This window comes from Chelonia mydas, chromosome 7 (genome assembly GCF_015237465.2).
Source record: "Chelonia mydas isolate rCheMyd1 chromosome 7, rCheMyd1.pri.v2, whole genome shotgun sequence".
Taxonomy (NCBI): domain Eukaryota; kingdom Metazoa; phylum Chordata; order Testudines; family Cheloniidae; genus Chelonia; species Chelonia mydas.
The window spans coordinates 59,104,297-59,132,110 of record NC_057853.1 but is presented as its reverse complement, the minus strand read 5'-3'; the positions used below and the strand labels follow the sequence as shown (position 1 = coordinate 59,132,110).

Genomic DNA, 27,814 nt, shown 5'->3' with positions numbered 1-27,814 from the left:
TCCATTTCCGATTTTCTTATCGTGAACAAAAGCATTGGGTCATTTGAGATTCAGATTAGACGTGTTCCCTATTCTCCGTCACCTGATTACACGGAAGGGCCCAAACTGTTAGGCTAGCCTACGGCAGCTCCTTCCCCAACACCCCGTGTAACGTAGCATTTGTGAATCAAAGGGCCTTTCCTCCCAGGGCAATGGCACAGGATTTGCCACCCGTACTGGTTACTGCCGGGCGCAATCTGCTGCGATGGTTATTTGTTAGTCCCACCCTGCAAGCGGATCAAGGCAGAGGCTCCAGCTCAGCAGCTTCGAGAGGACGAGGCACACTGGCATTCAGTGGTCTGTGAAGTTTGCCTTTCTCTTCTCCACGAAGGCTGCCATCCCTTCCTTTCGGTCATCCTGAGAGAGAGAGAGAGAGAGAGAGAGGCGCTCGGGGGCACGGTCTGTACAACAGTCGCTCTACAGACAAGCGGTCCGCGGGACAGCGCCTGTACTCACCGTAGCAAAGGTGGCATGGAAGAGCCTCTTCTCCATTTTATTTCCCTCAGTCAGCGTCATCTCAAAGGCTGAAAAAGAGGAGCCAGTGGCAGATGCAGGTGAACGCGGAGGGCGTGGCTGGGTGTTTAACAATCCCATCTAGCCCGCTCCCTGAGAGGAGAGCCCTCCAAGGAGAGTGAGAGGGTTTGTACTGCCCCACCGCAGCCTCACCGGGGGAAGGCCAGAATCATGCACATTCCAGACCTCTCGTCCCCTCCTTCCACGTTCCTTTACCAGCTCCTGGGTGGCCGGGCAGGGGGCTCTCCCCAGACTGCACCCGAAGCCGGCTGACATTAAACCAGGGAGGTTTCAAAGAACCCCTCGCTCACGTGGAGCCACAGCACATTCGATTCCCCGCCATCCCCACCTGTTTGTATGAACCCAGGACTGCACTGTCTGGCCGGGGCTTTGGCAGGTGGGCAGGCCAGCTGGGACGGCGGGATGAACACGCCAGCTAGATGTTTGCGCGAAAAGCATTGGCAGTGAAAGGGTAAACGCTGGCCTGCCCATAGTCCCCGTTAACCCCAGGCTGTCACCCTGTCTGGGCTAGCGCACCAGTCTGACCGCACGCACATCACTGCAGCAGCCGCACTCGGGCCACAGTTGCAAGGTTTTAGGCCCAACCAGCAGAGCCGACGAACCCAGGCTTATCTTCACAGATCATTATACTGCGATTGGCCAGACGTGAGCCTGCAGAACAGGGGTCACAGAGCCGAAGGCCAGAAGGGTCCCCCAGATCACCTCGTCTGGCCTCCTGTCTATCACAAGCCACCAACCCCACACAGCCCCCACACGCAAACCCAGCAACCAAAACAAGACTGAAGTATTACAGCCTGCAGGAGGCTAGACTGCCGTGTGCCACAGGCAAGGAATAGGAGGGACGGGGGACAGGTGACGGCTAGAGACCTCCGACCCAAGGGGCGTTCCTGGAGTGGGCCATGGCGGGGGGCTAAAAGGTGTAGTTGCCATTGAAACCGTGATATTATTTTTTTCATGCAAGTGCCTATTCCGGGACACCATTCCTCAGCAAGGCTGGCCTCTACGGCCACGGACCCAGAGCACCTCAGCCTCCCATTGGGTCCTGGTGGGGACTTCAGCCCAGTGAACCCACCCCGATGTTCAGCCATCTCTCAGCACTGCCTGCACCTGCATTGACAGCTTCCTTGGCCATTGCTGTTACGAGCTTAGAATTTCCTGCAATCTTCTCCCCACAGCTGATGGCTTCTTCCAGCAGCTTCTCCACGGGGTAGATTTTGCTGACCAGGCCTAGGGAGGAGGGGGCACGTTACTGGACTGTCAGCACTTGGCACTCAGCATTCTCGTGTCCTCCCCACACACCACCATCCGAGAACATGTTCACAACGCCCAGCCTCTGAGCAGCAGTGCTCATCGGACAGTCTTGCCCGGGGTCCAGTGTCTGACACCGGTAACGCAGAGAAGCTGCTGTCAGCAGACCCAGCGCCTGAACCTCGGGTCAGTTAGCAGGCTCTGCACATGGCACAAAGCCTAACTGGAGTTCAGCGTGGGCATGGCCCAAGGCACGACTGTGCACGAGCATCCCCTTCCATCCCCCACACCCACTCCCATGTGTACTCAGAGCTGCGGCTGCCACCACTTGAGCTGGACAGTTCGTAGTGCCCAGCACCAGAGTGCAGAGGGGCTGGAAGCGGAGCACGGAGCAGCATTCGAACCCAGCAGCTTCGGCCTGGCCACGCAGCCCTCTCGCCCTCGGGTGTGTGGGCTTTGCAGGGCTGTGCGAAAGGCAGCTGGAGTCTTGGCCCCAAGTCAGCTCCAGCTGCGGGATCTTTATTGCTGATGGGGCCAGAGCCCAGGCTGTGTTTCCCATTAGCAAACCCCTCTTCCTTCTAAACCGAGCACAGCTGAGGGAGACACCAGCATGGAGCCGCGGGATGCCAGTGCAGAGCCCACAGAAAGCTCCCACTGTCACCCCACTTTGGAGCTTCCCCTGCAGCAAAGAAATGCCCGAGTGAAGCCTGCGGAGGCCATGGGATACCACCAGCCAAAAGCCACCCCATGCCGAGCTCCCTCTGTGCTTCAGACTGAGCAGCGGGAGGCACCTCGCTCCCAATCCCCGTTTTACCTCCTGGCAGCGAGTCCACATGAAACTGTAGGATCCAGAGTGGACAATAAGCGTGTGCCCAGCTACAGGGACAAACGCCAAACTCCGCCCGGGAGATGGAATGGGGGAGGGTTGTTACCCTTTCTATTCTAGCTACGGGGCAGAGGGCTGCTGTCTACACGGTCCATTGCACACCTAACTGCTGTTCCAGTTGACAGCAATTCGGTCCCCTCCACCCAGCATCAGCTGCTGAGTGCAGCCCTTCCCGCTGGGGATCTGGACACCCTCCATAAGGCCATGATGTGCAAAGAGCTGCCTTCCTGGCTGGACCCCTCACCTGCTGGGTTGATCTGAAGAGCCCCTGAGCTGATTTATCACAATCAGCCAGGATTTGGGGAGTAATAGTGAAGGGAGAATGCCTGGGGGAGGAAATCCTTCCCAGGAACGTCCCCTTCCCTCTGAATGGTCTATCCCAGGACACTGGAAAGAGAAATAACGCCAGGCAGCGGACCCTCTGCACTAGGAGCGCCAGGGAGAGCGGCTGGGCAAACGCCTGACAGAGACGGGATCAGTGTGGAAGAGTGAGGCGTAAGACAGAAGAGCCACGTGCCCCTAGCAGCCTCCAACCAGGTATGTTCCTAGGGGACAACTTCGCCTGCTGGCTGGTCTGCAGCCTGGGGAAGCCACCTCCTGCTCCGTGCTACAGGGACGGCTGGGCCACGCATGCAGCAGGGAACAGCCGGCTTTAAGGGACAGTGATGGACTTGTACTCCGGCACGGCTCTGAGGCCCCGTTGTGCCTGGCAGCAGAGGATGCACTCTCTGCCCTGACTCATTTAGTTACCTGACACATGCCCAAGGCACGGAGCCAGGAGGATCTCAGTCGTCCATTGATCCACAGATGGGGAGCCCTCCCCAGGAGCCATGAGTTCTGGAGAAGGGCATGAAGTGACTTGCCAGCTTCAGTCAGCTCATCAAGGACCAGAAATGATGCGTGAGCAGCTCTCACGGATTGCCCTCTCACCCACAGCATGGGTACAGGAACCCGCCCTGTTCTCAGCACTCTCGCCTCCCTTCCCACCTAGTGCCGCAGGAGGGGCCTGGTGGGAAGCCGTGTACACTTGTGCCCATACCTGCTTCTTTGGCTTCCTGAGCAGAGATCCTGTCTCCGGTGAGGACCATTTCCATCGCCAGGGACTTGCCCACTGCTCTCGTGAGTCTCTGAGTCCCGCCAGCTCCTGTGGTTAATTAGAAAGGCTGCAATTAGCTTGCAAGGGTCAGTCAAGAGGAATTTCCTAAATAAATGCACCCTGATCACACACCTGCAATGGGTCAGGTCTGTGCACACGGGGGTGGCAGCACGGCAAGGAGAAGAGGAAGGGGTGGGCAGGGAGACAAGCTGTTGGATCCCTATGTAACACGCAGTAAGAGACAGGCGCATTTCTACCTGCTGGTTGTTGTTTTATCACAGAGCTCTAGCTTTGTCCTGGGACTTAAGGATGTCACCGTATCCCATACCCCCACCCTGTGGAATTATGGGGCACCCTTGACTGCCATTCACTCTGTATGTAACCACTTGAACTATTCTCGACACAGATCTAGGCAAAGGGAGTGTTCTGGACCCCGCTACAAGTACATTTCTTGAGCATCTGGGATCTGAGATCGGGGCGAGCTCAGGGATCCCATTCCGTTTATGGGTCTTTAAAGTGACCACATGATTGACAGCTGCCCTGTGCTTGGACGCAGGCACGCAGGTCTACCAATAGCTACCAATCAAAAATCAGAGGGTAAATCAGGCTAATTACTGAACACAAGGCCCCAGATGACCCAACAATAGCACTACCTGACCTTGGAGGAGATGGGGTGTGTGTCTAATGGACAAGAAAGTAACCTGACAACACATCTAGCAGGTGGAAGACCTACAGATTCCCGGTGTTAGATACATACATGAAAAAACCGATACCAGCCAAGCCCAGAGCATTGAAAGGCAGCAGGAACAGCGAAGGAGGAATGGGACCAGAGATTGGTGTGGTTATTTAAAAAAAAAAAAAAAAAAATGGAGGAAGACACATGCCAGAGATCTGAGCGGGCTTTCACTGTGAAGCAGGAAGTTGTCAGACAGTGATATTTGTCTCAGCACACCACAAGAGGGCTGTCAACATTCGAAAGCCTGGTAGTTCGGGATTCTGAACTAACCAAGCCCATAAGAGATGCCTTGATCTGAAATGATTGCACTCATGTCTTTATCTGAGTAACCAGAAAGGGTCGGTTTCCATGCTCCGTGTACCACGTGTCACTGGGACTCTCACAGTACCTTTCAATACGTCTTTTTAAAAGCGTTCATTTCCCTAATGCCACCAGCCAGCGCCAGAGCTGGGAAGGAGCTTGGCCACCCTAGACACTCGCAGGCAGGAGTGTGCTCAACATGGGTTACCTGGAATGGTTCCCAGCAAGATTTCGGGTTGCCCAAACTGCGCCTTCTCGCCAGCAAAGATGATATCGCACATCATGGCCAGCTCACAGCCACCGCCCAGCTTCAGGGGAGAGAGGGGCACGGGTTAGAGCTGGCACAGCGCCACCCGGCACACAAGGGTTTCTTGCAGTCAAGCTAGGTCCCATGGGATCAGAGGCCTCACAGTCTGTGCTGTATTCATCCAACGCAGGAGAGGGGGAACTAAAGTCACTTGCCCACAGTCACCCAAGGAGCGTATGGCTGAGCCAGGACTTGAATCCCCTCCTTCCAAGTTCCCATCTGATGCCCTAACCAGCACAGAGCTATAGAACTCACTCGAGGAGCCCGAAGAGAAACAGCTTAGTACAAAGCATTCCACTCCTCTCTTCCAGAAGAGACTAGGGGGTGAGGGATGGGACATTCCTCAAGGGAGGAAGGCAGAGCTGCTTCCTGGGCAAAGCAGGAGCAAAAAACTCCACAGCCAGAGCTGCAGGGAAGGAGGTGGTGTTTGGATACACTTCCCTTATCCCGCTGCTTTGACTCAGAAAAATTTCCCATTCGCCCTCTCCATAAAAAGTATATTAAGACTACCACAATTCCCAGTTAAGACTGGCATCTGGGTCTGCCCGGAGCTGGCTGAGACAATGACACAGAAGTTAACCACGGTACAATATTTACCAAGAAACATTTTAGACTGTGGGGTAGATTAAGGAACGGAAAACCCAAGCTCACCGCATATCCATTCACAGCTGCTATGACCGGCTTCCGGACCAGAGAGACTCTGTTCCAGTGTGCAAGGAAATTGCCCCCGTAACATTCCTGGAAGGTTCTGTTCTGCATCTCCTTTATATCTGCTCCAGCTGAGAGAGAGAATATTGCGTAGACAGGTTGAACTGGGAAATGACCATCCTTGGGCCACGTGGTGTTGTAGCCCTGTTGGTCCCAGGATATTAGATGTTATGCAGCAGAATGGAAGAAGAGCTCTGTGTAAGCTTGACAGCTTCTCTGTCCCACCAACAGAGGCTAGTCCAATACAAGATATTGCCTCCCCCACCTTCTCTCACTAACATCCTTTGATCAGTAAGCGATCAGCACTAGAATGGTTTGTCTAAAACTTACAGGGGCCTATTGAAATAATTTCAGGTCCAACCCCTGTCTCCAAGTTGCCCTGATAAGATTTGTGATTTGCAAAAAAAAAAAAAAAAAAATCACAGAAATCGTCCTATTTTGTAAAAGTTTTCTAGCCTCCTGTTACTGTGTGAAAAACTGATAAGATGCGGGAAAGGGCTCAGACTGCACTGGGGAACCCGGGAAACTGACTCTACACTCAGAGCTCCCCCAATGAAAGAGAGAGAAATACTATTTTCTCTACTCTCTTTCCACACAGGGATCTTAGGGCTTACTTGTAGGAAGAGCAGTAGGTAACATATGCTCAGAGAGAGGTGTGATGCTTAAGCTGAGTGTCTCTTTAACAAAAGCACCTGTCACACTGCATGCCTGAAAGACATGGTTATAAAGCATCTGGCCTTAAAAATAATCCCCCATCCTTGGGGCTTCACATTGGGTTCTCAGTGGCAAAGCCAGACCCTCGTCATGATCCAGGTGCAATTTGTTTTTTCACCCAGGGGAAGGGCTGGAACCTCTAGCGTTTGGACATTTAAAATCCAACTGGACAAACACGGAGGGTACGTCTACACTAGAAACGCTGTGACTGCGCCTCTGCAGTGCTGAGGTGTAGACACTTCCTGCAGTGGCAGAAGGGGTTCTTCCATCACTGTAGTAAATCCACCTCTGCGAGGCAGCGGCTGGGTCAAAGAAAGAATTCTCCCATTGACCTGGCAGCGTCTACACTGGGATGAAGGTCAGCTTCATTACATCACACAGGGGATGACATTTTTCACAGCCCTGAGCCATGTAGTTAAGCCCACCTAGCTCTGGATTGCAGGCCAGCCCTGGGAAGCATCCTTCACTAGCCCCTGGGTACGAGGGGGGCCTTTCCCATCTCTAATGCTCACGAGTCTCTGAACATTCTTGGGGAGCAGCCAACCACTTGGGATCCCCAGAATTATCAGCGGCTTAATGCCTTGCATCTCTCACACACAGCTGGGTTCTCCCCTTTCCAAGAGAAGTGGGGATGAGGCTCTTCCATCCAAAACCAGACCCACGACAGGAGTCAGTGATTCCCCTTCCTAAACTCAAGCCCTGTTTTCCTCTGAAAGTGCTCCTGCAAGGAACAGCAGAGCTCCCTAGCATCGCCATCCACAAGGGAGGGCATCCAGAAGGCAGCTCCCAGTTGGGCTCAGAGTTTTCCCGTAGTTCTCACACATCCTCTTCACCAGGAGACAAAACATTTAAAAGCGAAGCCGTCACCCCGAGGCCTTTGCAGCCCCTGCGAGCCCACCACCTGCCAATGGCAAGTGGGTGGCTAAGGCAAAGCAGCTTCCAGCCAACTCACCTTGCTATGGGACGTGCTGAGTGAGCCGCCCCAGAGAGCCCCGGGGTGCCCTCTCTGCCTACCTGCGAAGGCTTTCTCGCTGCCGGTGATGACGATGGCTCCCACATGTGGGTCCTTCTCGAAGGAGTCCAGGGCCTGGTTCATCTCGTTCATCAAGCCATCGCAGAGGGCATTCAAGGCCTTGGGGCGGTTCAGCTGGATCACTCCTACATTCTGCTTTGCCCCCTTCTTCTCCACCACCAGGTATTGGAACTGAGTGCCTGTCAGGGAAGGGACACCGGCACATTGTTACAGCAGTGGGCGGCACTGCACGGGATGGACCTGCTTTCTGGTGGACTGGGTCCCCCTCCTATCCTGCAAGGGCAAGCACCCGCCCCTCCTCTGCCAAAGCCGTCGCACTTCTGCCAGGGCCCCCGGTTACCAGGCCTCTGCACCAGCGTGCAGCAGTTCTGTGGCTTGCTGACTCTGGGCTTCACAAGTCTGCTCTGCTGGCTAGTGTTCTGCACTGAGAGCGACTCAGGACAGGGCTGGCTTCCTGTGGTTACGAGCACACAGTCAGCACCCGCCTGCTGCTTTCCCTGGCGTTTCCTACAATGCACAGAGCTTGCCCCTGCTAGCTGGGGACTGCATAGCCTGGCCAGAGGCTGTGAGAGTTGGGCAGGCTGTAGGGGCCTGCCTTTCAGGGCAATGCCCAATGAGCAGCTCAGCTATCCCACACCCAGGCTGCTGGAACTCCTACCCTGTACCTTGGGTGGCTCCACATTTCATTTCAGCCTCTGGCTGACAGCTCTTTAAAGCCCTCCCTACCTGCTGGACCGGAGAAGCATTCTGTGTGTCTCCACCTGACTGCTGCAGGACTCTCTCCCTTACTGTACCCTCTCCTAGAGCCTCTTAGCAATGTGTTGTAGGGAGGGTTGGGAGAGATGACCTCTATTATTCTGTCCCTTCTCTCAGCCTTCAGCATTGGCCCCCTCCCCATGGATTATCTAGGCTGGTCTCCCTTCAGAGCTTCCCCAGGGAGTAGTGACACTGACAGAGTCTTGTCTATTTCACAGCTGGGGCTGGTTCAAACCAACCTTGATAATTTCACTATACTGCTGCTCGGGAAAGTTCTGGGCAGCAGCAGCAGAGGCACTGGGCAGTCTGCAGTCTCAGGCAAATAGGGCTGCATCTGGTATCCCATTTGGAAGGTTTTGTTCATAATCATTAAGGCCAGCAACCTACTTTAAAATAATTCACACCTAGCTCTTGTTTAGCAATTGTCAGCAGAGGATAGAAGCACTTTATAAAGGTAGGTTGTACCATTATCCCATTTTATAGATGGCCCTTGCGGGGTAAGGACTACCCTAAGATCACACCAAAAGTCAATGGCAGCACTTTGCACCGAACCCAGGAGTCCCGGATCCTAGTCCAGCGAAAAGTGACAAATGAAAGTGTAAATTCTGCAGAAGCTGATGGTGTAAACCCAATCCCCTTCCATTGGTAGTGGGCATTACCAAGCCCTCCAGGACACAGCTCAACGGTAGCAGTACACTACAGAAGATGGCAGCAGTACACCAACAAGGACAGCCTGCAGAGAAGCAGCAATAATCCAAGGCACTTCTGGGTTAAAAGGTGCAGCCTCCACAACCAGGAGCCTCCAATAAAATGCATTCCAAAAGAATGGGCCAAAAGAAATCTGATGAGGTTCAACAAGAACAAGTGCAGAGTCCTGCACTTAGGATGGAAGAATCCAATGCACCGCTACAGACTAGGGACCGAATGGCTAGGCAGCAGTTCTGCAGAAAAGGACCTAGGGGTTACAGTGGACCAGAAGCTGGATATGAGTCAGCAGTGTGCCCTTGTTGCCAAGAAGGCCAATGGCATTTTGAGCTGTATAAATAGGAGCATTGCCAGCAGATCGAGGAACTTGATCATTCCCCTCTATTCGACACTGGTGAGGCCTCATCTGGAGTACTGTGTCCAGTTTTGGGCCCCACACTACAAGAAGGATGTGGAAAAATTGGAAAGAGTCCAGCGGAGGGCAACAAAAATGATTAGGGGACTGGAACACATGAGTTATGAGGAGAGGCTGAGGGAACTGGGGATGTTTAGTGTACGGAAGAGAAGAATGAGGGGGGATTTGATAGCTGCTTTCAACTGCCTGAAAGGGGGTTCCAAAGAGGATGGCTCTAGACTGTTCTCAGTGGTACCAGATGACAGAATGAGGAGTAATGGTCTCAAGTTGCAGTGGGGGAGATTTAGGTTGGATATTAGGAAAAACTTTTTCACTAGGAGGGTGGTGAAACACTGGAATGCGTTACCTAGGGAGGTGGTGGAATCTCCTTCCTTAGAGGTTTTTAAGGTCAGGCTTGACAAAGCCCTGGCTGGGATGATTTAATTGGGGATCGGTCCTGCTTTGAGCAGGGGGTTGGACTAGATGCCCTCCTGAGGTCCCTTCCAACCCTGATATTCTATGATTCTATGATTCTAACTGAAATCCCTTCAATTGTTCTAGTTATATTTATTCCTGTGTGTGTATGCAGGTACGACGGGCTCCTCCCAGACTATTTGCTCCTCTTAACCTGAACCTGCCATGTCCTCAGAATGGGGATTTGTGGCACTTTTTGCCATAGCAACCCTGTCCCAAGCACTGGTTTAGGGGCTTTGTTGCAGCATCTAGCAGGAAACAGATCTGCCTGGGAAATGATGCCCCATTCTTTGGCCTCCTTGGATTATTGGGGGAAACCATCAAATTTTCAAACTGGGGTACCTGAAAATCCATATGTAGGCTCATAATGAAGTGGCCTGGATCTCAGAACTGCTGGAGTCAGTGCGAGCTGCAGGTGCTCAATAATGTTGCAAGTCAGGCTGCTTTTACATAGGAGCCTAAATACGGATGACAGGAAGCCAGGCATGGAAATCAAGGCCCATATCATAGGCTTTTAACTCACAAAAGTTGCCTCCCCAGGCTTGTGTGAACCTGGACAATGATGGGGTTCAAGCTCTGTCCTCACTATAGCTGGCCTTACAGGACCTATTTTTCTATCCAAACCCTGCTTCCCATCACATTAGCCGCGGTGACCCCTTTGGCAGCACCACCAATGACAGACCCACCAATCAGCCTGGCTGCAGGCACTGATTAAAGGGGCACTGTACATTGGATTTGTAAGAAAAAGCCATTTTCTGATGCTCTGTGCAGGGGCACCATAAATCCGGATTTTATTCTTAAATTCCATTTTTAAAGCGTCTACGAGGTTTCCCGCTCCTCTGCTGAGTTTTATAAGGATCTTTTTCCAATTAGCTGTCTCCCCCTCTCCGACTAGCCAGGAGACCAGTGAAACTGACTCTGCAAGGTGCTGTCACATGCACAATGCACAACTGAAAAGAGGAAAATAGTTTTTCTCGATCAATCCTTCAGTTACGGGAACGTTGTGCCGACAAGGGGCTCTGTTCAGGAGTCTGGCATCGTATGGGAGGACAGGGACCTTACGTACAACTTTAACAACAGATGGCACAACAGCAAGGTTGTTTTTCAAGCTGACCTTGAAGTTGGTGCCCTTTGAAGTCAAATTCCTGAATTAACTGCATGGAAGTGGACTGATCGAGTAAACTGATCTATATGTGCACCACCAGTATGAAAGTCTCATACAAGAGCAGCAGATCTCATCTCGTGTAAACAGAATCAAAGCATTCTACATACACGTCTCTCCTGTGTATATTTCTGTATTGCACCTAACTGGTGCTAAGTGTAATTCATACACCGCTCTCAAAGCATTTGTCAAAGGAAGATCAGGATCATCACCCCACATTACAAATGGCAGAATGGAGGGGAAATAATTGCCCATGTGCTTTTCTGATCAGGAGCCGCAATTGTTCTGGTCACTTACTCCACAACTGATGACATAACCCTCCACTGGTGAGGTCACACTCACCTCCACAGCAGCCAACAGAACCTTAAGTGATGACATTAGCAGGCAGATGCTTAAAGGAACAAACATCCTGTTTACACACCAGGTCCCAAGGAAGGTTTAGTTAGGCTAAATAAGTTTTATTGCCCAAAAGCATTATGATGGCTAGCATCTACCTTGAGTAACCAAAAAAGGGGAGAAGAATACATGGAGAAATCACAAGGATTCCACCCCCAAGTTTAAAGGAAAGCATAATTTAATAAAGAATGATTTAGTTGGGGATTGGTCCTGCTTTGAGCTGAGGGTTGGACTAGATGACCTCCTGAGGTCTCTTCCAACCCTCATATTCTAGGATAACCAGATCCAGCTTCCAACCCAGCTCAGGCTACAGCTCCCCTCAAATACACCAGGAGCATCAACTCCAATATGGTGCTCAGCACGAACCTTCCACTGAGAAAGCACAATGCTTGAATCCTGCTTCATCGGTCGGATTTGAAAGAATGTTACACACAAAAAAACCAAAACACATATTAATCATTTCCTGTATGAAAGGTATGGGAGGCAATCAAACATGCACCCACACTTCAGACACTCATCCATAAAATCATAGGACTGGAAGGAGCCACAGGGCTAAGTATTATCTAGACCAGTGGTTCTCAAAGACGGTCCGCCGCTTGTTCAGGGAAAGCCCCTGGCGCGCCAGACCGGTTTGTTGACCTGCCGCATCCGCAGGTTCGGCCGATCACGGCTCCCACCGGCCGTGGTTCGCTGCTCCAGGCCAATGGGGGCTGCGGGAAGCAGTGCGGGCCAAGGGACTTGCTGGCCGCCCTTTCCGCAGCCCCCATTGGCCTGGAGCAGCGAACCATGGCCTGTGGGAGCCACGATCGGCCAAACCTGCAGACGCGGCAGGTCAACAAACCGGTCCGGCCCGCCAGGGGCTTTCCCTGAACAAGCAGCAGATCGGCTTTGAGAACCACTGATCTAGACCAGCCCTGACAGGTGTTTGTCTAACCTGCTCTTAAAAATCCCCAATGATGGAGATTCCACAACCTCTCTAGGCAATTTATTCCAGTGCTTAACCACCCTGACAGATAGGAAGTTTTTCCTAATGTCCAGCCTAAACCTCCCTTGCTGCAATTTAAGCCCATTGATTCTTGTTCTATCCTCCGAGGTTAAGAACAATAATTTTTCTCCCTCCTCCTTGGGACAACCAATCCACAGGACTTTCCACACATACACGTGAGGAAAAGCAACCCAGGCATACTAGAGGCTGTGTGAATAGATTATCCAGCAGCTACAATACCTAGAATTGCCAGATATATATACACAAACTAAATATAGCAAGTTTCTTCACTCTAACCCACTCACTAACACTCCTCAGCAGACCTGCAATCAAATGAATTTGGCTGTAATTTCTTTTCTTAACATTAAAAAAAAAAAGTTCATTGAGACCATGCGAGCAATATTTTTATGCAAGGCCCTGTGTATCAGCTCCTATTGCATCAGCCCTCTCCCCCGGTCAGTAATGCCAACTTGGATGCACAGTGTGTTCCTCCCACAACTATTTTAGTTCCATTTCTCACCCCCTGCCCTTATTCCAATCTGCCAAGCCACTCCCTGTGCTGTGTGTAAATCTCTCCTGAAGCCTCACTTCTCCTCCTGAAGAGTGAATAATTTCACATATGACATTAAGGCTTTGTCTACACTGGCAAGTGAAAGATAAAACCTGTGTCATTCAGAGGTGTTAAAAAAAGCAACACGAATTGTTCTCCAGAGCGTTCAACAAATGCTCAGAGAACCAACAGTACCAAGCAAGGGGAATCTGTAAAAGGCTCTGAACACACTGAGCTAGAAAGCTTGAAATTAACATTCCCACGACTATGCCAGAGCAGCCTGGCAGAATCCAGCCTGTGAGAGGTCAGTCTTTTGGTCTGCAATTAAAACAGACCCTTATTTTTCCGTCATCCTCACCATAGCAATGATGGGTGAAGAGATTTGGGCCTAGGCCCACTGGTAAATTTTTCAAGGCTGGTGTCAGAAAAGAACCTGGTACAAAATAATGGCTAGTAGGAAGCCAGCTGGGGGGTAGCTCCCAACGGCCATTCAGTTTCCCACACGAGTGGCAACTCAGCTCCTAGCACCAGCAGCATCCCGATGTCCCCTTACCAGCACGCCTGGAGACTGACCTTGCCTCTCAGCAGGCCTGAGGCACACCGTGGGGCAGCATGGGGAAGGCTTGCGCTGCTGCCCACTCTAAACCTGACCTTGGATACAGGTTTTCCTTCTCCAGGGCAGCACATCCGGTCCCTTTCACAAGCCCCAAATTAACTGAGAAAGAACTGAATGTGGAGGCCTCGCAGACGGGCTCCCATCACCCTGAGCCCTGCTGGCATGGCTCTGGACACATCCACGTCAGCCGCAGGAGCTGTCTGTACAGGGCGAGGGAAGAGGGTATGACCAGGTGGCCCCTGGCCAGTCCTCAGGCAAGCCCCTAGAACCAGGCTGAGGCACTGACAGCTGCGAGGTGCTGTCATGAGTGCACAAGGCCCCATGCCCACAAAGCAGGGTGGGTGCAAAGAGTGCCTTGGAAGTCACCAGGACTGACAGCTCCCCAGCCAGCTTGAAGGGGAGACAGGGCACCGGGCACAGCTCTGGCATTACTGCCGCCCACAGTGCAATGCAGCCCTGAGCTCCTGGGCGGCAACTCCAGGGGTGGGTAGCAAGCAGCAAGAGAGTGAGACAGGAGCTGCTGGGGGAACCGCATTTGTTTGGATTGGCAGAGCTCAACTCAGGAGAACTTTGCCCTCTGCTTTTGGGCAACAACAACTCCTCCTCCAGAGCTGGTCATGCTGCCTGGGCCTTAGGCCCCTGCATGAACTTCCAGACAGCAATCTCAAAGCATGGCACAGCCCCCTCCACTGCCCTACAGAGTCCCCAGGCCGCAGGATCAGGCGGACAGAGAGGGATGGGGCAGTGCAGGGAGCCAACTCCATGGGGCAGGACCCTCTCCTGAGGAGGTGGGGGAGTACACACAGACAAAGCACATCAAGGCCCAGCAATGCTAGCCAGAGAGGGGAGCGATCGCCCGAGGAGCCAGCCGGGCAGGGGCAGCAGGCTCCACAGCGGGTGTGCCGAGCACCCTGCGGGGAACCGAATCACCCCTGTCCCGCAGCCCCTGCACCCCAGCCCCCCACTATACCCCGGGGCACCCCAGCCCCTGCACCCCAGCCCCCCACTATACCCCGGGACACCAGCCCCTACGCCCCAGCCCCCCACTATACCCCGGGACACCAGCCCCTACGCCCCAGCCCCCCACTATACCCCGGGACACCCCAGCCCCTGCACCCCAGCCCCCACTGTACCCCCGGCCCCGGGACACCAGCCGCCGCTCACCCGCCGAGCAGAGCCGAGCCGGGGCTCGCAGCAGCAGGCGGGCTGGGGCCTGGGCCGGACGGAGCAGCGCGCGGAGCGAGAGAGCCATGGCGGAGCTGAGCCACGGGACCCGGACCCCGCCCCCAGCGCCTTCCTCGCATAGCCCCGACCCCGCCCCTGCCCCGCCCCCAGCGCCTTCATAAGCACAGCCCCGCCCCCCAAGACCTTCGTCGCATAGCCCCGCCCCCTGCCCCTGTGTGGGTTCAGAGACACGGGGAGAAGCAGGGGCTGTGGGTGGGTTCAGGAGAGCAGGGATGATGGGCTGTGGGTAAATTCAGGGGAGGATCAGGGGTGTAGGTCTGCTCAGGAGAGGGGGTGGGTGGCCGGCCATGGGCAGGCCTTCTTATCTCACCTGATGGGTCCTGAATGGGTACTGTCCCCTCCCGGCCCTTCTAACTGCTGGAGGACCATGTTTTGTTGGTTCCACGGATAGAGAGGGGGAGCAACTTGCCCAAAGTACAACAGGTCAATAGGAAAACCAGCAATGGAACCCAGGAGTCCTGCCTCCCAATCAGTGATGTCCCTAGGCAGTGCTGGGAGGTCTAGACCCCCTCCCCTTCTATTCCAGGCAATGCTCTTCCTTCGCGTTGGTATGTCAGCTTTCTACAACGACTCCAGCAGGGGCCAGAGAAGTCTTCAAGCACCCATCACAACACTTCTCTGGTCCCTGCTCACCAAGAATGCAGTATCTTAAAAGGTTCTCATGCTTCCAGGTAGGGAAGGATCAGATGCTCTAGTCGTAACCCAATTGTAGCACTGGTGGTCCCTCCCTACTAAGCCAAGTGTCCAGTACCACTTTTAGGTTTCTGCAGATTATTTGTGGGTTGGATCACCTGGGAGCTCCCACCCCATGACTTCAGTTTTTATACTCGGGGTGTTTACAGGGTTGAGTGGTGACTCTCTTTTTTTCTATTGGACCCTTGCTGTCAGAGCTCTTAGATTTCAGCTCAGTTTCTCTGATGCTTCCATCAGTATCAGGTAGATGGCACTGTTGGATAGCACACATCTCACCTTTTCTTGCAAGGTTTTTTGTTTTCTTCATTTTAAGGATTATCTTTCTCTATTAACCCCTACTATTAAATGGAATTTCCCCCTACTTACCCATTTCTTTTAATATTCCAGGGTTACACACTGATTAAGTGCTTATCTCTTTCCATATTCTTTCTCCTTCTGGTGCCATAGCAATTCTTATCACTTCTATAATACAACAGTCATTTGAAAAGGAGACCTCCTTCATACTGCCTCTAAATTAAAAGGACATAGCCTGTACATTCTTTGATTATATAATACCATTAATTGCTCATCTTTCAATGCTTGCAGCAGAACAAGAGACATTCTGCTGAACGAACAAGACAGGTTAATCACATATAGAGAGGGGTTCTAGCTGATCCCAACAGTGGACCAATATACAGATATGAATTTGAAGTAAAAGCTAGTTTGTTTGGATTTGCTGAGGTATCAGGAAGTGTGACCTCTGGAAGGTTTCTGGGTCTCATGGGAAGCTATTCCTTAAACACTACCTCCCATTCCTTAACTAGTTTATTTGATGTAGAGTTCCTGACTCCCTCTCTCTGGCACTTACTTTATTCACAGGCCACAATTGGTCAATGGTCCACTCTACAGCAGAAAGCAAAATGCTACTCTTTGTTTGTCAACCTGTGGGGTTCCCTGGAGCTAACCAGCAAAATGGGAAGCTCTTCCACATGCAAATCTTGTCTGCGGAACAAGCATCTGAAGAATTCGATGAACATCCCATATCTTATTCCTGGTGTTTGGCATTTCTGAGGTCTACACTAAAAAAGATAGGTTGACCCAGCTACACCCCCTGAGAGGTGTAATTAAGCCTACCTAACCCCAGGTGCAGACAGTGTTAGGTCCGTGGAAGAATTCTTTTGTCAACTTAGCTGCGGGTTCTTGGTGAGGTGGATTAATTACAGTCCTTGGAGAACCCCTCCTGTTGGCATAGATGGAGTCTACACTGAAGCACTACAGCAGCACAGCTCCAGAGTCACACCCAGTATTGCTGTTGCCCAGAGCTGCATGGGGCCGTGAGTACTGGGGCTTGTGCCTTTGCGTTACAGTAAGGAGGGAGGCTGTAGCTAGTTAAACAAAGAAGTTGTCGCTCTGTGTGGGTTTGCAGGGAGCGGCAGAAGAGGGCACCAGAGGGATTTGCTGGGGAAAGTTTACTGATGCCAAAGACAACTAGGAGCAGCCAAGACTCTGCCAAACTGGAACTCTGCCCAGGATTCCTGAACTCTGAGTGTAGATGCACTGCTCAGTGACTACCGCTCCGTATTGTGGTAGCGCTGGACCGGCTGGTCCTCTTGTTGGATGTAATGCTGTTTTACCACTCCCCCTATCTTTCCCCCCATTTTTATCCATTCATTCCTCTGTAAATATTTCCCGTTCCTATATTCATTGTACTATTCCAGGGTGTGTGTGTATATGTGTTTACTCCAGGGGGCTTGGAACTGGTGCCCTGGACGGGGTGGAAGGGAGTTTCTCTGCTGCATTCCCGTGGGCGCCTTTTCTTGGCCGGAACTGCCGGCAGAGCGGACTCCATCTTGGCCACGAGTGCACTAGAGTTACATGTGTGAAGTACCATGTGCTCCTGAATCAATCCTTCAGCTAATCAAATGCTCATGTGCAAAGATCAGATGCCCACAAGCCTACAAATGTTGGGCCAGTAGCCTGCCTTGTACAGAGATGTGTGTCAGAAACTGGGATGGAGATGGCCAGGCCTAGCGGTCAGAGCTGGAATTAGGAGTCCATGACGGTCAACGTGAGGCTGGAGGACTGGGAGCAGGGCAGCAACAAGAGCAAGGCTAGGGCAAGATGAGGCCTGGGGAGTCTTGCCACCATCAGGCAGGACAGAGTTCCAAGCCCTGAAGTCTCACTGATCAGACTGAATTGCTGTTGCTTCTGTGGGGCTTATATACCTGCTCCGGAAATCCCATGGCCAGTTCCTGGCTTGTGGATTGGCTGGAACCTAGCACAGGAGTGATTCATGGGATTGGCTACAAGCGTTGCCTTTGGTGTGAGATCTAAGGTGCAATTGACCTGGGGTAAATGGCTGGTCCCTTGGGACTGGAAGTAACCTGAATATTGCTGTGATTCTTCATGTAAGGGACCATCTATCAAAGGCAGGCTCACCTGGTTGGCAAGACAAATCGGAGCAGTGAGGGGACTGTCTGTGACTCCATGGTTAGGCTGTTACAGTGTTTGAGCAGTTTACGTTTGATAGCTGGTTGGTGAAATCTAAGTATAGAACTCACAACCAGTTTGGGGGTGTGCCCTGCTTCCTAACAGTCTGCCCTGAGGTTGGTACTCACGCTCATGAGATGCTGCCCGCAGCATTATAGGCAACAGAGTCCTTACAGGTATAACACTGCAGTACCTAGAAAACAAAGGCAAGGCAGCCACATAACCAAGCCCTCTGCAAACAGCCGGAGATAATTCCTAGGAGTGAGCGGATGAGAGACAACAGGAGTGGTGGAAGCCCATTCCTCGGGGGTGGACAAAGCGCTGGAGAATGCATCTGTCACTGGAACAATCTGTGCTAACCCCTGCGGCTGGGTGGAGGAATGTTCCATCTCTTCTGTGATTCTATAAATAACATCTCCACCCCCTCTGTGCAGACACATGAACAGCCCGGCACACGTGTCCCCAAACACAGGCAAGCATATATGTGCACACATGCACCCTCCCCCCACACCTACATACGGGTACCCTCCCACACCTGCACACACACATAGGTGTACCCACCCACCCCTGCACGCAAGCACCCACACACATTTGTGCACACGCATGGGTGCACCCACACACACAAGCACCCATGCACACAAGAATGAAGAGAACAAATTCCTCCCCGTAGGCCCAAGTGATCGTGCTCTGGGTCTCTCTGCGCCCAGCATGGTGTGCTGGCTGTCTCTCTAAGATAGCAGTGCCGTTGCAAGCCCCAGTCTCAGAGCAGACACAAGAGCCCAGCCTGGGCACACAGGACATGCCAGGTCCCAGCTTCAACCCCCTTTGCACCATTCCTGAGCCCCTCTCTAGTCCCCCATCAACATAGTGGGGGAGGGGGACTCCCAGCAGTAGCAGGAGGAAGACAAAGAAGCATGCCCTGTCTCCCCACCAATCCCTTGCCAACCTGCCTGCATGTCCCCTCCCTGGCTCTATCCCCACTCACCCCTGCCCCTCCCCCCATCCGTTCCTCCCCCCCAAAGGGCCCCCCAGCTCTCTGCCCCCTCTAATCCCAACCGCTTCACATACATTGCCCTGAAAATACACTGAGTCCCGCCATCACATAGTGCGGTATAATCCAGCCGTGCCCCAGATATAGATGCCAATCTTCATCATTGTCTGCGGCACTGAGAGGGGGAGGGGTGGGTGGGGACTTAGCAAAAAGATCCTGTGGGAACGATGAGGGTGTCACTAAAAATAAGAGCCCACCGCACCAACACACACACACAGCACCCATGCCACACTACAACCCCCATATAGAGCAACTGTGCCACACTGCAACCCCACACACAGAGCAACCGTGCCGCACTGCAACCGCCCCACACAGATCACCTGTGCCACACCACAATCCCCTCTGCACAGAGCAGCTGTGCCACACCGCAAAGCAACACACAGAGCACCCATGCCACACCTCAGCCCCCCCACATAGAGCACCCGTGCCACACCGCAACCCCTCCCCACAGAGCAACTGTGCCACACCACAACCCAACACACAAAGCACCCGTGCCACACCACAATTCCCCCCAGGGCACCCGTGTCAAACACCCCCAGAGCACCCGTGCCACACCGCAGCCCCACACACAGGGCCCCCGTGCCATACCGCAACCCCCCCCACAGAGCCTTCGTGCCACACCACAGTCCCCCTGAGCACCCGTGCCACACTGTAGCCCCCCCCACAGAGCACCTGTGCCACACCACGACCCCCACAAGAGCAACCGTGCCACACCACAACCCCTCCCACATAGAGCACTCATGCCACACCGCATCCCCGTAAACAGAGCACCGGTGCCACACTGCAACCCTCCCCCCCCAACACAGCACCGTTGAACACCACAACCCCCGCCCACAGCCGACCACACGGCTCTCCCTCCACCCTGCTCCGCTCCTAGCGCTGGGCGGGGAGGAGTCCTGGGCGGAGCAGGAGAGACCGGAGCTGCCAGCGCCGCCGCCTCTGCACCGGGGACCGGGGAGCCGAGCCCAGGACACGGGGTCCCTCGTGCCCGCAGCGTCCATCGGCAGCGCGGAGCCCAGGGGGATCTGGAGCCTCGGCCGCAGGGCTGGCCCCTCCCTGCCCGGTAGGCAGCGTGTGTGTGTGTGTCTCTTTGTGTGTGTGTGTGTGTGCGCGCGCGCGCGCAGAGGATGGTAGGTGTGTGTGTGTGTGTGTACTGTGTTTGTATGTTTGTGCGGAGAGGATGGTGTGTGTGTGTGTGCGCAGAGGAAGGTGGGGGTGGGCACCGGGGTGTGCAGAGGATGGCGGGGTGTGTGTGTGCGTGCAGAGGATGGCGGGTTCTCTGTGTGTGTGAGAGAGGATGGCGGTGTGTGTGCGTGCGTGCAGAGGATGGCGGGTTCTGTGTGTGTGCGTGCGTGCAGAGGATGGTGATGTGTGTGTGTGTGTGCAGAGGATGGCGGGTTCTTTGTGTGTGTGTGTGTGTGCGGAGGATGGCGGGTTCTCTGTGTGTGTGAGAGAGGATGGCGGTGTGTGTGCGTGCGTGCAGAGGATGGTGATGTGTGTGTGTGTGTGCAGAGGATGGCGGGTTCTGTGTGTGTGTGTGTGTGCGGAGGATGGCGGGTTCTCTGTGTGTGTGAGAGAGGATGGCGGTGTGTGTGCGTGCGTGCAGAGGATGGTGATGTGTGTGTGTGTGTGCAGAGGATGGCGGGTTCTGTGTGTGTGTGCGTGTTCTGAGGATGGCGGGTTCTCTGTGTGTGTGAGAGGATGGTGGTGTGTGTGCGTGCGTGCAGAGGATGGTGATGTGTGTGTGTGTGTGCAGAGGATGGCGGGTTCTGTGTGTGTGTGTGTGTGTGCGGAGGATGACGGGTTCTCTGTGTGTGTGAGAGAGGATGGTGGTGTGTGTGCGTGCGTGCAGAGGATGGTGATGTGTGTGTGTGTGTGCAGAGGATGGCGGGTTCTTTGTGTGTGTGTGTGTGCGGAGGATGGCGGGTTCTCTGTGTGTGTGAGAGAGGATGGCGGTGTGTGTGCGTGCGTGCAGAGGATGGTGATGTGTGTGTGTGCAGAGGATGGCGGGTTCTGTGTGTGTGTGTGTGTGCGGAGGATGGCGGGTTCTCTGTGTGTGTGAGAGAGGATGGCGGTGTGTGTGCATGCGTGCAGAGGATGGTGATGTGTGTGTGTGCAGAGTTGGCGGGTTGGCGGGATGGCGGGTTCTGTGTGTGTGTGTGCTGAGGATGGTGATGTGTGTGTGTGAGACAGGATGGTGGGGTGTGTGTGTGCAGATGGTTGTATGTGTGTGCTTGTATGTTTGTGCAGAGAGGATGGTATGTGTGCGAGAGAGAGGATGGCAGGTTGTGTTTGTGTGTGTGTGTGTAGAGGATGGTATGTGTGTGCAGAGGATGGTGGGTTCTGTATGTGTGTGCGCAGAGGATGATGATGTGTGTGTGCGCACAGAGGATGGTGGGGAGCGTGTGTGTGTGTCTAGAGGATGGTGGGGGTGTGTCTGTGTGGGGTGTGTGTGCAGAGGATGGCAGTATGTGTGTGTGTGCAGAGGATGGTGCGGTGTGTGTGGGTGTTTTTGGGTGTGCACAGAGAATGGCACATGCACAGAGGATGGTGGTGTGTAGGGGTGTGTGTGCACGCAGAGGATAGTGGTGTGTGTGCAGAGGATGGCAGGGTGTGGGGGTGTGGGTGCAGAGGATGGTGGCATGCATGTGGATGTGCGCATAGAGGATGGTGGAGTGTGTGTGTGTGTGTGGGCAGAGGATGGTGCAGTGTGTGGGGTGTGTAGGCAGAGGATGGTGGGGTGTATGTGCAGAGGAAGCAGTGTGTGTCTGTGTGGGTGTGTGCAGAGGATGGTAGGGTGTGTGTGCAGAGGATGGCAGGGTGTGCAGAGGACAGTGGAGTGTGTGTGTGTGTGTGTTTGTGCAGAGGAAGGTGGTGTGGGGGTGTGTGCCAAGCATGGCAGGGTGTGTGTGTGTGTGTGTGTTTGCAGAGGATGGCAGGGTGTGGTGGGGTGCAGAGGATGGCGGGGTCCGTATCCCTCTTGGTCATGCGGTGGGGGAGTGAGGCTGGCCCTGCCACGATGCTGGTGGCTGCGGGTGCGGTGGGGCCATGCCCTGGGCTACCTGTGCTGGGGGAGCGGGCAGCGAGTGCAGCTTGACTCCGCTCAGGTGGCTCTGGGGCGACCTGACCCCCTGCGGCCAGCAGGCGGCGAGGTGTCCGGGCCCGGGCCCGGGCCGGGTCCCATCCCCTCTGCGGAGCGACCCAGCCCCACCCCGCAAATTCCAGCAACCTTCCTCCTCACCCTGCCCCCCAGCTCCTCACCCTGCTTCCCAGCCCCTGCCCTGCCTCACAACCCTGCCCTGTCCCCTCCCTACTCCCAGCCTCCTGCCAGCCCCACAACCCTGTCCCTGCCTCCCTGCCCCCATCCCCTCCCCACCTCACAACCCTGCCTCTGCCCCATCCTCTCCCTGCTCCCAGCCTCCTGCCCGTCCCACTACCCTGCCCCCGAGTCCCTTCCCTGCCCCACAACCCTGCCCCCGAGCCCCCTCCCCACAAACCTGCCCTTGCTCCCAGCTCCTCACTCAACCCCCTGTCCCCTCCCTGCCTCACAACCCTGCCCCCTCCCCGCCCCTATTCCTGGCTCCCTGCCTATAAACAGTGGCAGCTTGGCACGTTTGGAGGCAGCTGGGTGAGCTGTGGGGTCACCAGCAAGACCCTGGCCCATCCTGGGGCGAGGGGGGCTATTCAAAGTCAACCTGAGCCATTAGTGCTCTCACTGCTGATGGGATCCCCTTGGTGTAGGGGGCTCCTGCGTGCTCGGGGTGTGGGGGCGGACGTGGGCATGCTGGCCCTGCATGGCTCAGGCTAGGAGGCTACTGTAACCACTTACTGGGACTGACTCTTCTCATCCGGGCAAAACCAAACCAAGAGGAACAACCTGCCCCAGCCAGGTGCTGCTGCGTCCAGCATGGGGCACTGCGGGAACAGTCCCGCCGCAGCAGAGGACTCTGCCCTGGCCGCAGAGCGTACAGGGATGCCCACAGCTTGCTGGCCTGGGGGGACCAGCAGGGAAGGGGGCACCGTAGTGCCAAGACTAGCGTGGTGCGTGCAGCGTTAACGGGACCGTCTGGCAGAGGCCTGGCCCCATGCTGGCTGTGCAGGCTGGCCGCCTGGAGCCAGCGGGGACAAGGCAAGAGTTGAGGTGCTCAGGGCCACAGAGCAGATTTCCCCCTCGGAGCAGCGGCACAGAGGCGCTGGGGTCTCTGGCTGATGGGGTGGGGGTTTTGCAGCCCTCAGGAAGCCTGGGTGGGCATCCTGGCCTCTCACCTGCCCGGCCTGGGGGGCTGGTGCCAAGGGAAGCCAAGGCCTTGGCTATGAGGGAGGGGTTTGCAGCTCTGCTGGAGCTGAATCTATTTCTCGTCGCTTAGAAACGAGCGTGCTAATGCCTGTGCTGTGTGCAGCTTGACGCTCAGCGGAGGGCACGGCTGGGATCAGCATGGGCACAGCTCTGCTGCCTGGCATGGATACAGGGGAGGGGGGAGCAGCAGCTGCGGGGCATTGCTGACTCCCAGCCTGGTGGTGGGGGATGCTGCTATTCCATCTCTCACCCCTTCCAGAAGCCAGGCACCCCTTCTGAGCCCGACTCCCCCTTCCTGGCAGGCAACCCTTTCCCCTCGTCCTCAAGGGGGTTCTCCTTGGCACAGTTCCGCCCCCCCCACTCCATTGCCAATGTTCGGCAGCCAGCTCCAAACTGCCTCTGCTGGGGGACTCCGTGAAGGGCCGCGGTGCAGCTTGGCCCACATATGCAGGGCTACAGGCCTGGGCATCCATTCCCTGCCCTGCAGCTCCCAGCCCAGCTGTACCAGGGGGCCCCCATGGCACCCAAGCCCGGCTGCCTCGTATTCCTCAGCAGTGTGGCTCCCAGGGGTTTGGGGTGCTAAGAGCTGATGGTATCCTCCTTTCATTCCTGGCCTTGTATAACCACTGATTTATGTCTGGAGTCCTGGGGCCAACCCGCTGGCAGGGCCAGCAGCTCTGAGTGCCCATGTGAAGGGCCAGGTGGGAGCGTGGGTGGCCAGGACACAGAGTGGGGCCCCACACACATACTACCAGGAGCGTACCCATTAGCTTCTACAGAGGAGCCCTGTGCCTGGCAGGACTGGGCCATAGGCGCTCGGGGCACAAGGTGGCGCCCATCTCTCTGGATCGGCTCCTTCGGCAGCAGAGGGTCTGACAAATCGCTGCCTTCAAGCTTCTCTGCTGCCAGCCTGTGGATTGGGCACCATGTACCCACGACTGGCTTCCCAGCCAGGCCCTGGCCCCTTCTGCACTGGATCCCTGTCAGGGCCTCGCCACGTCCTGCAATGCCAGCAGGGCACGCAGCCCAGCCACACACGGCAAACCTGAGCTCCCGCAAAGCCAAAGGGCAAGGCCCTGCCTGCTGCTCCCCCAGCCCAGCCCCTGAGGGTGCTGTGCCTAGGAGGGGAACATGGGAAATGGGCCCTATGGCACAGGGAGATGGACTGGCCGGGCTGAGTGAAACAGTGTGTGATGGTTACTGTTTTCTCCTGCCCTCCAAACCCCTGCAGCCCTCAGCCCCCCATGTTACTGAGCCCCCCAATCCCACTCCAGCCCCGTGCACCCCCACATTCCCTGAGCCCCCCAATCCCACTCCAGTCCCCGGCACCCTCCACATTCCCTGAGGCCCCCAACCCCACTCCAGCCCCTGTACCCCACTCATTCCCCGGAGCCTGCCCACATCCCACTGCACTCCCTTGGTGGTGGGAGGCAGTAGATCATGGCCAGGAGGAGCAGCGGGGCAGGGGGAGGGATTTCAGAATCAGAGTTCAGTTTGGGGCTGGCCGGGTTGGCTTTCAGGGGCAGCCTTTCCTGTGCTTGCCTGGGATCCAGTCCCCGTGGGCCCCCCACGTCAGCCAGCCCCAGGCAGAGCCCAGCAGCCGATCCCTGCTGGGAGGGTAACGCTCAGCGCAGCACGCCGGGCACGGCCAGACTGTTGCTAAGGCAGGGCCCTGGGATACCTGCCCGGCCGCTCCAAATTTGAGTGGCATTGAGACCTGGTGCAAAGGGGCGCAGCTGCGCTCAGATTTGGCCCGGCCGCACCAGCAGAGGCAGGGCTCTGCCATTAGCGCCCAGCTCCAGTCAGGGGCCGAGGCAGGGGCATGGGTCCCCTGCAGCCCAGCCTGACCGCTGGCACCACACCTGGCCCTCCCCGCCCGGGGGACGGCACCACTCGTGCTGACGGCCCCGCCCGGAGCCTGGCGCTGACGTGCCTTTTGGTCCCTCTTGTTCCAGGTGCTGGGGGTAGCGCTGGGATGAAAAGACGCACCGCCACCTGCTGGACGCTCCTCCTGCTGGCCGCCGCCTTCTGCGACAGCGTCACCTGCAAGGGCGGGCGGGGCGGGGCCCGGGGGGCGGCCCGTGGCAGGGGCATGGCCCGCAGCCGGGCCAAGGCTGCCCCTCGCTACGGCTCCTCGGGAGCGGGGCTGCGGGTGGCGGCAGCGGCGGCGGCGGGCGCGGCGGCGGGCGTGGCGGCAGGAGCGGCCCACAGGAGGATGAGGATCTCTGGGGAGCTTGGTCCAGACGACGGCTCCGAGTTCCAGGAAGGCAACAGGACGGGCAGCGGCGTGTACAGCTACCGCTCGTGGACCTCGGCTGCTGGGGCCCAGGACACGGCGCACCTTGCCATCTCCTTCTGCCTGGCAACTGGCTTCTTCCAGCTCCTTCCCCTGTAAGGGCCTGTGGCACCCGACCGACCCTCCCCATGTCGGAGCCTGCAGAGCGGCACCACCCTGCTGGGGCTCGGCAGCACCAGCCCCGTCCAGCTGCGTCTGCCCCAGCCCCCTGCAGGCCAAGCGGCTCTCCCGCCTGCTGCGGGGCCGGAGCAGCCTGCGCTGCCCAGCGGGCTGGAGCCGGAGCAGCTGCCAGTGAGCAGCTGCCTGATCCCGCTGCGGCTTTGCCCTTGGCTGTGGTGAGGGCAGGTGGTGCAGCAGGAGAACCTAGCGCAGCAGCTGTGGGTGGCGTGAGGTTGCCAGGCACTGCCATCGCTGCCGCTTGTGACGGCCCTACTCATGCTGATTGACATGGACATTTCCCAAAGCACCGGCCCTGCTAGCCTGTGCCACGAAGGGTGGGGCTTGGGCCCACAGGTTAAGGCAGAGCATGAGGGGCAGAGCCTGGGCCGCCAAAACGGGGTAGGGCCATGTGTCCCAGCCCCAAGGAGCTGCTGCCAGCCCCCTGCCTCGGGGCCCCGCTCTCCTGCCGAGACATGGAAGGGAGGCCGGAGCGGCCTTGTGTGTCCCGTGGGGGCTGCGGTGAAGCTGCGTGGTGAGGGAAGCAGCTCCACTCCTATGCCGGTACAATGCGGAGCAGGATCTCCTGGCGGGGGGGGGAGGATCTGGAACTCTGGGCCAGCCTGTCCGAGCATGTGGGGGGCCGGAGCTGGGTGTGAAGTGGGATCCAACCTCCCCCTGGTTTGAACCCCAGCCGCTGGCACTGGCTCAGGCTGGTGAGGATGGTGCCAATTGATTCCACAGCTGGAGGCAACGATTAGAGCCAGCCGCTCCCAAACCAGAGATGAGTGCCCTGGCTCCTTCACGCCCAAGGATCCTCCTTGCCCAGCTGCCGCCTCCTCACCACTCACAGGATCCCCCCAGACTGCCGGACATTGGCTGAGGGGGTCTGACCCCCACTGACCTCAGCAACGCCCCCCCCCCCGCCGCAGGACGGACTGGCTTCCGCGAACTCTCTGCCCAAACGAGGCCCATCGAGCCAGGCTGCTCGGGGGGAAGGCCCGAACAGCACTACCGGCCATCGCCCCGCCTTGGGAGCCGCTCAGCCTGCAGGTTTGCCCTGACCGGGCTGCGCAGCCACACAGAGCCATGCTGCGTTCCTGACCCAGCCGAGCCACGTCCCAGCCAGAAAACATTCCGGCTGCTTTGGTTAGGGCCGTGGAGCGGGTGCCCGTTACAGCACAGGGCCAGCATGGGGAAGGGTGGGCTCAGGTTCGCACATACACCAGGTCAGTCTCTTGGTTTTGCGTGAAGACCACAGTGCCTCAGCCCCAAATCCTCCGCACCTAATCACAGCGCAGCACTGGCACGTCAGAGGCGTTCCGGGAAAATCAGTCCGTTGGCGTTTGAACTGCTGATCCGTCAGAAATTGGCCCCAGAACAAGTTCCCGCTCTAAATGCCCTGATTTTGCAGGCCCCTCGAGCTTGAGAACGACACAGTGTTGGAAGACCAGAAGGCGGGTGGCAGAGCAATCAGGCGGGGGGAGGGGGAGCCCATGAGCTCAGTGCTCCTTTCTCCTGCCTGCGGTCACTGCCGTGCGCTCCCCAGCTCCTAGCCCCCTCCTCCCCACTACCTTGCACTCCAGGCCCAAGGGGCAGTCAGGTATTAACCCTACCTCCTCTTACTATGGGAAGATTGCACAAGGTCGCTTCAAGCAAGTTGAGACGAACACCCCACCCTCTGGCATGGCCGACCCAAACTCAGCCACGCTGCCTGGCAGAGTGACTGTGCCAAATATAGGCACTTTGGCTAACCTGTCCCTCACCATGAGATGACACTCCCCTCCAAGAGCAGGAGCAGGACCAGGAGTCCTGTGTCCCGTATTCCCACGCTGTCTAGCCAATGGTCAAGTGTCCATTTCCTCCTCGAGTGGCCAGTCCCCACAGGAAACCCGGTGGCACCGGCAGAGCTGGGTGGTAGGTCTCCAACAGGCCAGAGCTCAACCCTGCTGGCTGCTGCAGCAACCA

At 56.1% G+C, this 27,814-nt stretch overlaps 2 protein-coding genes and 1 long non-coding RNA gene across 3 annotated transcripts; 2 read left to right on the top strand and 1 right to left on the bottom strand.

Annotated features, from left to right (window-relative positions):
- On the bottom strand, positions 1–14,949 carry ECHS1 (enoyl-CoA hydratase, short chain 1). The gene is made up of 8 exons (XM_037905046.2): positions 14,804–14,949; positions 7,583–7,780; positions 5,798–5,925; positions 5,048–5,147; positions 3,747–3,851; positions 1,681–1,800; positions 496–563; positions 1–396 (listed from the first exon to the last, which is right to left on the bottom strand). The coding sequence occupies exons 1-8, from the start codon at positions 14,889–14,891 to the stop codon at positions 331–333; spliced, it is 873 nt and encodes a 290-aa protein (XP_037760974.1). The 5' UTR covers positions 14,892–14,949; the 3' UTR covers positions 1–330.
- LOC122466468 lies at positions 8,572–27,468 on the top strand. The gene is made up of 3 exons (XR_006291984.1): positions 8,572–8,584; positions 24,077–24,083; positions 25,990–27,468. It is a non-coding gene; the product is annotated as an uncharacterized LOC122466468 (long non-coding RNA).
- Positions 19,990–27,468, top strand: SPRN (shadow of prion protein). The gene is made up of 2 exons (XM_037903756.2): positions 19,990–20,160; positions 25,350–27,468. Exon 2 carries the CDS (start codon positions 25,370–25,372, stop codon positions 25,787–25,789), a length of 420 nt encoding a protein of 139 aa, XP_037759684.1. The 5' UTR covers positions 19,990–20,160; positions 25,350–25,369; the 3' UTR covers positions 25,790–27,468.
- Positions 27,469–27,814: the final 346 nt, after the last annotated feature.